Raw genomic sequence first — 13,532 nt, 5'->3', positions numbered from 1 at the left:
AGAGATAAAAAACACAATGATTGAGATAAAGAAAAATCTGGATTCCTTCAATAACAGAGCTGATATTATGGAGGACTGAATTAGTAATTTGGAGGACAGAAATATAGAAAAGCTTCAGATGGAGGAGGAAAGAGAGCTAAGGCTAAAAAGAAATGAAGAAAATCTCCGAGAAGTGTCTGACTCAATTAGGAAATGTAACGTGAAGATTATAGGTATTCTAGAGGGAGAAGAGGAGGAGGAAGGAGCAGAAAGCTTGTTCAAAGAAATAATAGCTGAGAAATTCCCAGCAGTGGGTCCAGCACCTCCACCTTCAGACCTATGGCTGCCTGGGTCTCTCAGATGTCTACTGTGTTGTGTGTATGTGCTCTGTTGGTTTATAAATGTCCTTTTCATTGTATCTTAGGGAGGAGAGTCTAAAGGAAGAGCTCACTCCACTATGATGCTGACATCACTCATTTCCCTCTATTTTTTTGATGCCCAGTTTTTGGATTTTAGGAATTAACTGTCCCATAATCGTAAGAACTCCATTACTATAAGTCTCCACTTTCCCATTAAATGATAAATGTATAGTTAGCAAATACAAAACTTGAGGAAGGAGCTGGAATTACAAGTAAAAGAAGCTAATAGAGCTCATAATTACATCAAGGTAAAAAGACCTTCTCCAAGGCATATAGCAATAAAACCGGCAAAAGTCAAAGATAAAGCAAAAATATCAAGGGTGGCAAGGCAGAAGAAAATAACTTACAAAGTTATTTTACAAAGTTATCAGGATTTCAGTGTCTTTCTCAGCAGAAACCTTACAGGTTAGGAGAGAGTGGAATGATACATTCAAAATTCTGAAAGACAAAAACTTTCAGCCAAGAATACTCTCTCCAGAAAAAACGTCCTCCGATATGATGGAGAAATAAAAATTTTCCTAGATAACAAAAGCTGAGGGAGTTCATCACCACAAGACCCCCACCACCTACAAGGAGTCTTCAAGAATGCTTTCACACCTGAAAATTTAAAAAAGTGTTTACAAAGCCCTGAACAAGGAGATAAATAGGTAGACAAAATCAGAAAATTGCAGCTGTCTATCACAACAAGTTAGCAAACACTTAACTATAACATTAAAGATAAAGGGAATGAAAACATCAAAAGTACCTATAATCTTGTCATTTTAATCACAAAATCACTAAGCAAAATGGAATAAGTTGTGACAATAACTTAGAAGGGGAAGAGGAAAGAGATAGAACCTGCTTAGACTAAGGGAATAAGAGGCTATCAGAAAATGGACTATCTCATCTACTATACAAACTTCACAGTACCCATTATACAATCAGAATAGAGACACAAATGATAAATAAAGAGAAAACTAATAAACCATCATAAAGAACCACCAAACTGAATTGGCAGTCTGAAATACACAGGATGAGAAACATGGGAAATACAGAACGCCTGGAAAACAAGTGATAAAATGGCAACATTAAGCCCTCATATATCAATAATCACTCTAAATGTAAATGGACTGAATTCCCCAATCAAAAGACACAGAGTGACTAGATGGATTAAAACATAAGACCAACAATATGTTGCCTCCAGGAAACATATCTCAGATCTAAAGACAAACGCAGGCTCAGAGTGAAGGGATGAAAGACGAGACTCAAAGATAATGTCAAATGAAAGAAAGCAGATGTTGCCATACTTATATCAAACAAAGTAGACTTCAAGATAAAAAAGGCAATGAGAGACAAAGAGGGGAAGTACCTAACGATGAAAGGGACTCTCCACCATAAAGACTTGACACTTATAAAAATATATATACCCAGCACAAGAGCAACAAAGTACATAAAACAACTATTAATAAACCTAGAAGAAGATATTAACTACAACACAATAATAATAGGGAAAATTAACGCCCCCCCCCCAACGTAGATGAATGGAAAGATCATCCAGACAGAAAGTTAACAAGGAAATAGTGGGACAAAACAAAAAACTAGACCAGATAGACTTAATGTGCATATATAGAACAGTCCATCCAAAAACAACAGAACACACATTCTTCTCAAGTGCACATGGAACATTCTCAAAGATGGACATATATTGGAGTAGAAGGCAAGCCTCAATAAATTTAAAAAGATTGAAACCACATCAAGCATTTTTTTCAACTATAGTGCTAAGAAATTAGAAATCAACTATAAGAAAAATACTGGGGAAGTGACAAATATGTGGAGACTAAAAACATGCTGCTGACCAACCAATGGGTCATTGAGGAAATTAAAGGAGAAATCAAAAAACTTCTGGAGGCAAATAGAAATGAAAATACACCATACTAACTCATATGGAATGCAGCAAAAGTGGTCTTAAGAGGGAAATTCATAGCAATACAGACCCACCCTAACAAACAAGAAAAATCTCAAATAAGCAATCTTAAACTACACCTAAAATAACTAGAAAAAGAAGAACAAACACAGCCCAAAGTCATCAGAAGGAGGAAAATAGTGAAAATTAGAGCAGAAATAAATGAAATTGAAAGCAAAAGAACACTAGAAAGGATCAATGAAACTAAGAACTGGTTTTTTGAGAAGATAAAGAAAATTGATAAATCCTTGGCCAGGCTTACTAAGAAAAAAATACGGAAGGCTCAAATAAATAATATGAGAAATAAAAGAGGAGAAATCACAATGGATTCCATAGAAATACAAATGATTATAAGAGAATACTATGAAAAAGTATATGGACAATCTAGAAGAAATAGATAAATTCTTAGACTCATACATCCTCCCAAAACTGAATCAAGAAGAAATAGAGAATCTGAATAGACCAATCACAAATAGAGAGATTGAAACAGTAATAAAAACCCTCCCCAAAAATAAAACTCCCGAATCAGATGGCTCCTCTGGAGAATTCTACCAAACAGTCAAAGAAGATTTAATACTATCCTTCTCAAACTACTCCAAAAAATTAAAGAAGATGGGCCACTTCCTAACATTTTATGAGGCCCACATCCCCCTTATCCTAAAGCTGGACAAGGACAACACAAAGAAAAAAAATTACAGACCAATATCACTGATGAACATAGATGCAAATCCTCAACAAAATATTGGCAAGCCAAATATAGCAATACGTTAAAAAGTTCACATACCATGATCAAATGGGATTTATACCAGGGACACAGAGATGGTTCAACAACCACTAATCAATGAATGTGATACACCACATTAAAAAAATGAGGAATAAAAACCCCATGATCATCACAATAGATGCAGAGAAAGCATCTGACAAGATCCAATATCCATTTTTTATAAAAGCTCTCAATAAAATGGGTATAGAAAGAAAGTACCTCAACATAATAAAGGCCATATATGACAAACCCACAGCCAACATCATATTCAATGGGGAAAAAACTGAAAGCCATTCCTCTGAGAACAGGAACAAGACAAGGGTGCCCACTCTCACCACTCTTATTCAACATAGTACTGGAGGTTTAGGCCGCAGCAATTAGGCAAGGAAAAGAAATAAAGGGTATCCACATTGGCAATGAAGAACTGAAATTCTTGCTGTTTGTATATGACATGATCTTATATATATATGTAGAAAACCCTAAATAATTCATCAGAAAACTACTGGAAATAATCAACAACTACAGCAAAGTTGCAGGGTACAAGATCAACTTAAAAAAATCAGTTGTATTTCTATACTCTAATGACAAACTAAAAGAAAGAGAAGTCAAGAATACAATTTCATTTACAATCACAACAAAAAGAATAAAATATCTTGGAATAAATGTGACCAAGGAGGTGAAAGACCTATAGAATGAAAACTGCAAGAGATTATTTAAAGAAATCGATGACATAAAGAAATGGAAAGATATTCCATGCACATGGATTAGAAGAAAAAATATAGTTAAAATATCCATATTATCTAAAGTAATTTACAGATTCAATGCAATCCCAATCAGAATCCCAGTGATGTTCTTCTCAGAAATAGAACAATGAATCCTAAAATTCACATGGGGCAACCAAAGACCCTGAATAGCTAAAGCAATCCTGAGAAAAAAGAACAAAGCTAGAGATATCACAATCTCTGACTTCAAAATATACTACAAAGCTATAGTAATCAAAACAGCACGGTACTGGTACAAAAACAGACACACAGATCAGTGGAATGGAATTGAAAGCTCAGAAATAAAACCATACATCTATGAACAGCTAGTCTTCAACAAAGGAGCTTAGGACATACAATGGAGAAAGGAAAGGCTCTTCAATAAATGGTGTTGGGAAAACTGGACAGTCACATGCAAAAGAATGAAAGTAGACCATTATCTTACACTTACACAAAATTGAACTCAAAATGGATCAAAGACATGAAGGTAAGACATGAAACCATAAAACTCTTAGAAGAAAATATATGCAGTACATCTTTGACAGTGGTCATGGAAGGATCTTTTCGAAGACCATGTCCACTCAGGCAAGGGAAACTAAAAAAAAAAAAAAATAAACAAATGGGACTTCATCAGACTAACAAGCTTCTGAAAGGAAAAGGAAATCAGAGATAAAATGAAAAGACAACCCACCAAGTGGGAAAAAATATGTGTAAGTCATATTTCTGACAAGGAGTTAATCTCCAAAATATGTAAAGAACTCACACAACTCAACAACAAAGAAACAAACAAAAAATGGGCAGAGCATATGAACTGACATTTTTTCAAAGAAGATAAACAGATGGCCAAAATGCACATGAAAAGATGTTTAACATCACTAATCATCAGGGAAATGCACAACAAAACTACGCTGAGATATCACCTTATATCCCTTAGAATGGCTATAATCACCAAGACAAAAACTAGGAAATGGAGAGGATGTGGAGAAAAGGGAAGCTTCATACACTGCTAGTGGGAATGCAAACTGATGCAACCACTATGGAAAACAGTATGGAGATTTCTCAAAAAATTAAAATAGAAATACCATATGATCCAGCTTTCCCACTACTGAGTATTTATCCAAAGGACTTGAAATCAACAATTCAAAGAGACTTATGCACCCCTATGTTCATTGCAGCATTATTCACAATAGCCAAGATGTGGAAGCAACCCAAGTGCCCAGCGACTGATGAATATATAAAGAAGATGTGGTGTATATATATATATATATATATATATATATACACAATGGAATACTACTCAGCAATAAAAAATGATGCAATGGTACCATTCACAGCAACATGGCTAAACCTTGAGGGTATTACGTTAAGCAAAATAAGCCAGGCAGAGAAAGATAAACACCGTATGATTTCACTCATGTGGAAGATAAACTAACATGTCAACAAAGAGTAGAGATTACTGGTTACCAGAGAGGAAGGGGTTTGAGGGGGTTGACATTAAGGGGTAAAGGGGCACATTTATATGGTGACTGACAAATAATGATGTACAACTGAAAATTCAGTGTTATAAACCATTATGACTTCAATAAAATAAACATAGAGGGATATTCTATGATAAAAATAAATGTACTCTCAAGCCACAAAAAGGCATAGAATGAAATGCATGTTGCTAAGCAAAGGAAGTCAATCTCAAAATGCTAAAACTGTGATTCCAGCTCATGTGTGACATTCTTGAAAAGGCAAAACTATAGGGACAGTAAAAAGATCAGTATTTGCCAGGGATTAGGGAGGAAGAGGGAGGAAAGGACCAAGGGCTGAAAAGGTGGAGCACAAGGGAGTTTTAGGACAGTGAATTTGTTCTGTATTATGCTGTAATGGTAAATACATATCATTATACATTTGTCAAAACCCATAGAACGTATAACAGAAAGGGTGAACTCAAATATAAGCTATGGCCTTTAGTTAATAATAATGTTTCAATATTGACTTACCAATTGTAACAAATGTGCCACACCAATGCAATATGCTAATAATAGTGGAAACAGGGTTAGAGGATATTGAGATGGTGTACAGGAACTCTCCATACTTTCTTCTTACTCTTCTGTAAACCCAAAATTTCTCTAAAACAATAAAGTCTGTGCATTTTAAAAAATCCACAACGCAAGAAAATTTACAAATAATTTAAAATAAAACCTTATGAAAACATAGAGGGATGACCATAGAGTCCATGATGAAATCAATGAATTCTCAAGCCTCTTTATTATTCCTTAGCCCCATTCTTAAAAATCACAATTACTGTTAAAATTATGCCCTAATGGGTTGAAGCCGAAAAAGTTTGAGAACCTCCGTTAAACTATTAACAAAAGGTGCTCTGGAGGAAAACAAATAGTTACTCAAACAAGCAGTGAAATTCAGAATGGAGGACTACTATGCATATTTTACATCAATTAAGCCAGTCTGTATTTGGCTTGTTTGTTTTAGTTTCTGTTTAGAATTAAAGATCATTTCTGAAAAAACTGTTTTTTAAAAAAGCTTACAACTCTTTCCCTTAATTTTATTCAAAGTGAGACTGGAGTATAGGATCCCACATTTGGGTGTTGAGGTATGAAAACTTTTAACGTTTACTTACTTCATTGAATAGTCAAATGTCAAAGAGATAGCTAAGTGGTTGTTCCCTTTTAACTACTAAAATATTGCTTTCTAGCTACATCTGAAAGCAGTAATATGGAAGGTTTTTAATCAGCTGTCATCTTCTCTATATCTTTAGTGATTTAGGGATCACGTGGTGCATTCAAATACATTATCTTATTTATCCTAAAAACAACACTTCAAGATAGATGATAATAGCCATCTACTCCCACTTAACAAATAGAAAAGCTGAGATTCACAGAGGTCCCAAAATAATAAAGTGAATTAAAGACATAGCTGAGAGTCAGGTTAATCCATCCTTTTAATTATCTATTTATCTAATCATATTTATTATATACGCACAATATAACAAACGCAACTTATATATTTGAGCACCTATGTGCTATATATTTTTTGAATTCCTTCTATAAACTATAAGTCAGGGCACCATCCAGAGCCTAGTCAAATCGCGGGAGACCTAGCTGTTTGAAGAGCTCACCTCTAGTTTAAATAATCAGGGTCCTGGAAGACCTAGGTTTAAATGGCCTCAGTGTCTTGCCAACTGCATATCCTTAGGCAAGTCACTTACTCTTACTGAGCCTCATTTTCCTCAACTGCAAAAAGATTACTAAGCATCTCTTTTTGCATTGTCATCTTTAGTACTAAATGAATGTATATACATGACAGAGTATTTTTTTCATGGCAAGACAATTAGAAACAGTTATGCGATACCACATGTGCCAAATACAAAACACATGCTCTTCCCATTGGTGTCAAAAACTACTTGAATGACCTTGAGCAAATGCTGTCACCTCTTTGACACTTCTGTATATGTATAGAAAGAAGAGATAGAACTAGACAGCATTTCATCTACCACATTGCTCTAACACTCTGACTACTCATTCTGAAAATAACAATGCGGCCTCATACTCCAGGACGTCAGGACTTCTGTTTTCTTTCTTCACTGCTATGACCCTGGTGCCCAGAAGAGTGACTGGCACATGCAAAGTGCCAATACGTATCTATTGAATGAATGAATCCAGAAAATATGCACAAAATCAAACTTTACTGTAACATAATACTTCTAGATATATCCAGAATAAAAAAACAGAAGGAGAGTTCAAGTTACTACCGTGAGGTAAACACACCCACACCCACCCACACACACACACACACATACAGTCTATCTGATACATTGTGGCTAAAAAAGCACATGCTGAAGCCCAAATTCAAATGATAGGTCCTAACTAACGTGAAGCACTCAAACAAAACTAGGAAGAAACCATCTGAGCAAGTAACAATTAGAGAACTTTTTAAAAAACAAAGTTCCTCCTGAAACAAAAGAAAATCCTGATGCTTGTGCAATATTAAAAACATGACATGACTCCGCAGTAGTGTCAACATTATAGACTGGCAACTTAAATGATCGAAGGGTGTAAGGTGGAAAACCAAGTCAAACAGGAGAATTTGCTTCCTCTCTTAAAAGAACAGCCCTTACTCAGCTTTGGGCTGTTGAGGTCATAGGAGGCAGTTAGCTCCGGCTTTCTGAAACTTCCAACTGAATAGAAAAATTCAGATTTTACATGAAGGCCCCATTCTTTAAGTGCCGACAATAAATTCATATTGATATATGCAAAAAGAAACAAAAAACCTGATGGACTGGTGAATCTCTTAGTACGAGGAGAAAAGAAATGCAACAGAAGGTCAAAGAAAGAATGTTTACTGAGTACCAACCTTTGCCAAGCCCTACTCTTGGTCCCACTTTTTCATCCTCATGCAAACCTATATCTCAGTAATTTATACCCCATCTTACAAATTAAAAAAACAAAATGTTAGGGGCCAGCCCCATGGTGCAGCAGTTAAGTTCGCATGTTCTGTTTCTCAGCGGCCCAGGGTTCGCCAGTTTGGATCCCGGGTGCAGACATGGCACCGCTTGGCAAAAGCCATACTGTGGTAGGCATCCCATGTATAAAGTAGAGAAAGATGGGCATGGATGTTAGCTCAGGGCCAGTCTTCCTCAGCAAAAAAAGAGGAGGATTGGCGGTAGTTAGCTCAGGGTTAATCTTCCTCAAAAGAAAAAAGTTATCTTTCCAAGAAATATTTATTATTCTATTATACACCAGAGCCAAGTTTTAGAAACACTGGATAGTGGTAAATAAGAGATAGCTACAAGAAGCCTAGGAGCTTATAAGCTTCAAAAAAGTTTTACAGGTGCAATGATTGTTTCTAGGAAGCGTATGGAATGCGTGCGTAACTACAAGGGATGAGTAACAGCGTTTCTCCTAAGTACTTTCCCAATTCTTAGGTGCAGATTTGGTGAGCGTTTTTTATCAGTCTAAGAAATAAAATACTAAAATATTCATTCCTAAGGCCTGAAGTTCAGGAAAATGTTCTGAGAAAAGAATATTCTTCTTTACTTAGCATAATAAAGGCTTTCGGACTGGGAGAGCTGAGTCAGATCAAATCAAGACAGCCTTACAAGAGCAGTCTTCCAGGGAGCTAGCAGGTCAAATAATGACAATTCTCTGGGCTCAAGACTTTGAAGAACCTCCTACTTCACTCCGCCCCCATCAGTGCTTGCCAGACTGCTGGCTTTCATCATGATGGCAGATTTTTGGGTTTTCAAGGGAACCTCACATCTGGAGGGGCAAGGAAGGACATAGAGCACCTCAAAATGCCATAAAGCTAGCTGTTCTAACAAAATTCATCACTTTTCTTGAATAAATGTTCCCTGGATTGCTCCAAGACTTTGGTTAATTTCCAGAGTTCTAGACAGTTGATTCTGACAATGCTTGTCAGTTTTCTCGTGGCTTTTATGGAGGAGGAAATTTTCAGAGGCCCTTACTCCACAATTTTTGCTGACATCCCTCTGAGGATCTATATTTCTCCTGGAGTTAGATCACTTATCAAATCATAAATGGCACAGACTATGAACAATATATTAAAAGTATATATACTTCTTATTAGAATTACTTGTACTTTGCACATTTTCTTTAAAATATAATTTAAAATTTTCCTTCATTTTGCATTTCAGTGACGTAACACAAAATATAACACCTAGATTCCACACACGTTCCTCATAGTTGGACAAGCTCAAATTCACTAAATTTCTCTAAATTAGCTTCTTTTTCTTCACTATTAACATCAGGCATAGATACATCAAAAGAGATATCACTCAAAAAATTACAAGAATTTTGAAAAAAATACTCAAAAAACCTGAGCAAAATTGACACTATACTAACAATTAAAATAGAAAGAAAAACAAAGCATGAAGTGTTTGAATGATCGGAAAGTATTCATTCCTGATACAAAGGGATTATGTTTTTTATAAAGGAATCAATTGTGCTTTATACAGAAGTCATGCACAAAATTGAGTAATTTCCCTCAAAATTTCTAATTGCAGGAAGAATTGCATCAGATTTACCCTCACAGATACACTCTGTCAAACCTTGTCTGATAACTTCTGAACAGAAACAAGAGAAACACAAAACTAAATTCAAAGAGAATCTGATATATTTTCTCAGGCTTTTAAAAAATTAATTTCAACTCAATGTGTCAGCTATCTTCTCAGAAAGGGCAATTTAAAATATTTATGTAATAAATCATTGTTGCTATGTGAGAAAATGCAGACTACAAAATATATTCATAGGCCCTCATAAATGGATGTTAGTCAGCCATCTACTTGTATAGGGGTGATGATATGAAAGAAAGAAAAGAATGTGGGGGTGAGGGTGGGAGGAGAAAAATGAAAGAAAGTAAAAGAGAGGCAGACAGAGAACATACGCCATTATGTTGGCACTGGTTATCTGAGTGAGACAATTATTTTCTCATTTGGTTCATCTGATGTTCTAATATCTTAACAATCTACTAGTATTACTTTATCTATATTATACCTCTAAATGCAACCATAATTTTTAACACCCAAAAAGAAATACCAAGTTAATGAAAAAAGAGAAAACACATTGAGATTAGGATGTTAACATATAAATTACTATGAATTAGAACAACTAATACTACTTGTTTGCTTTCATAATGATAACTTTCTTAGTAAAGGACTGATTAACATACCTGATTTATTCATCAAATGGGAAAAACAATTAAAAGTTTGGCTATATGGCTGTTATAACCAGATTTATTATAATATGCAATTACTTAAACTGAAATTAATCTTCAAAGGCATATGAAATATTATTCGTGTGAATAACTTTCTAAATTAATTACATAAATACACTATATTATGAAGTTTTAAGTATTCAAATTGTTTAATTTTTTTCTTAAAGTGGAGGATTGAAAATATTATTTGTCTTTGTCACAGGTGGTTCCATAATGAATTTGGGTAGTTTTAGCTTAAAAATTAGAAAATAGATGATATTAAAGTTTTTATATAATAAAAATCTCTCAAAGTCTAAATTGTTTTTAATATAATACTCATGCAATACGGTCAATATTTTCTGTGTGATATAATGATTTTATGTCATGATATTTCACTTACGCTTTCAGTTTCCATCTTAATACGGATGTGTTTTTAACTGAGCAAAAGATAGTGGAACACTTTTTAATATAATCTGTGTACTATTAGTTAGTTTAATTGGATTGTTAGTATTATAAATACATTAATATGTGTATTGTTAAAAAACTGGCTTACCTAATTTTCAACCAAAAGACTATTTTTAATGTACACCAGTAAAATAATTTACTAATAAAAACAATTGTTGATTATAAAAATCTTCCAATGAAACATCTTTTCTGAAAATTTTCAGTGAAGAAAAAATTTAAGAATTGAAAGAAAGCCTTTGAAGGATGACTGACCTGATAATCTGAGAAATTTCTAATCTCAATGGAATTTAAATGAATTTCTTATAATATTTTTATTCCCTGATGTAGGGAATGAAGTACAAAATAAGTCAGTCCTAAGTGTTGGAATCAACACGGGTCATTGACATGTTAACTTTTATTTCCTATCCAATATAACTACAATAATGGCAAATCAGCAGCAAATCAAATGCTTTTTCTTTTTACATACATAAACCAATTCTAAAAGTTTATGGGTTGTTTCAGTCTGAAACTCTCCTGAATGCTGAAGGAAACTTCACATTACTTTACAGAGAAATTCTCAGAGAGGAAGATAAAATATTTGTTATTCGGTCATTGAAATCCCTTCCCTATTTGCTTCCTTCTCCAGGTCAGAGCTAATTTGAGGTCTCCTTCCTTCCCCCACCCACACATAGCCCTCCTCTTTTAACAACAAATATGTCCAGTGAATTTTCAATCATACACAACATTTAGCATGATGTCTACTTAGGCAGCTTAAGTTGTAGGGAAAATTTCATAAAGGCTTACCCCATTTTTCGGAAAAGCAATCCATCCCAGGTCGCCCATGACAGTACGTGAATCCAGTAAATTCACTGAAAGAGAAAGAACACAAAGCTGAGTGAAATATATAAAAAGCCACCACTATTTCACAGAGTTATTAAGAGTGCATATTGTTTACATAATGGAAATTAGATTAAGCATTTATTAAGATGAATACAAGGGTTACAATTTAAAGAAAACATTATTTGGATGCAAGAGGACAAGTGATTTTGAATAAACAGTTGGAGAACAATTACAGCAAAAACACGTAAACAAATCATCACCCTAAGTGCTTTCTGGTCAAACAAGAATAAAGGAAAAGAATTAATAATAAGGAAAAGAAAAAACTAAAGGTCCACAAAAAACTGTAGGGACCATGCTGCTTTTTTAAAGGCTCTAGGTCTTGGGATTAAGCTGCAGCCATAAAATTGTGGCTTAATGTACTATATTTTCTTCTGGAAAGCTGTTATAAAGCAATTAACAAATAATTTACATTAAACAGCAATAAACTATTCCCAAGCTTGTAACATTTTTTTGCAATAGCAACCGAAATCTGTAATCCAAATTGCAAGTTTAATTAAGAAATAAATCTAAACACCCTTAACCAAGCCAAGGAAATTATAGCAGCTCTCAGGATTGTTGCTATAGTTGTGTCCACTGCATTCCCAAAGGTATCTTCTACTACTTATATATAACCAAGCCTAAAATATGATTCTTACAGAACTATCAGCTACATTTTTGAAAGGCAGATCTCAATTCTGGCTTGATATCCTAAAGTATTTGGAAACTCCCAGGATGGAAGTCTGAATATTATTATTTCAAAAGGAAGACATGGAAAAGTATGTACACACACGTGCATGCACACATACAAACAAACACAGTATTTATTTTTCAGTACATTCACTTACTGTTCCCCTCAAATCAAACTAGCTTAAAGGGTGTTGTGTAGTCAAAATGATTTAGACCAGGATCATAAATCAATATCTTTCCCTCTTATGAGTCTATCTGGTACACCGTGCAGCTGAACCACTTTGCATGAGCATAGCATTTGGACCCAAAAGGGAAGCACTTGGGTTATCTCTCATCAGAGGTAGTGGAGCTTCTTTAAACCACATTCAAAAGCCAATACCTTGAAATGCCAACAGTTCTAAAAAAGATGATTCTAGGGGGCCAGCCCTGTAGCCAGGTGGTTAAACCTTTGCGGTTTAACCAGGTTCGCAGGTTCAGATCCCAGGTGTGGACCCACTCCACTTGTCAGCCATGCAGTGGAGGCATCTCACATACAAAGCAGAGGAAGACTGGTGCAGATGTTAGGTCAGGGTGAAACTTCCTAACACACACACACACAAAAAGATGTTTCTATCTGCAAGTGTAAGCCTGGGATACTACAGTATTAACAGATGATGGGCTGAGAAATGTATTATAATACTTCTATAAGAGAATATAAGATAAAGTTATTATCACTGAGGAAATCAAGATCAGAACTGAAATAAAAATTTTCTACACACTGTAGAAATTATGTGCATTTAACCCTTATTATCTGTCATTTTATTTCATATAACATATGCAAACATACATATCTTATAAACAAAGGTGTCTATAATATTAGTAATCTAAAGATAAATCAAAAACAAAACTTTTAGAAAACACACAGAAATATACTCAATACCACATATATATTTGCATGTTCG

General features: G+C 34.6%; 1 protein-coding gene across 6 annotated transcripts in view; it reads right to left on the bottom strand.

Moving 5' to 3' along the window:
* The window catches only part of EPHA5 (EPH receptor A5), a 329,244-nt gene that overhangs the window by 290,490 nt on the left and 25,222 nt on the right, over positions 1-13,532 (bottom strand). For all 6 annotated transcript variants that reach the window (XM_046657571.1, XM_046657573.1, XM_046657572.1 and 3 more), the window contains exon 2: positions 11,830-11,894. In XM_046657571.1, coding sequence (XP_046513527.1) covers positions 11,830-11,894 — 65 coding nt within the window. The remainder of the gene's footprint in view (positions 1-11,829; positions 11,895-13,532) is intronic.

Source organism: Equus quagga, chromosome 3 (genome assembly GCF_021613505.1).
Source record: "Equus quagga isolate Etosha38 chromosome 3, UCLA_HA_Equagga_1.0, whole genome shotgun sequence".
Classification (NCBI taxonomy): Eukaryota; Metazoa; Chordata; class Mammalia; order Perissodactyla; family Equidae; genus Equus; species Equus quagga.
This window is presented reverse-complemented; position numbering and strand designations above follow the sequence as displayed.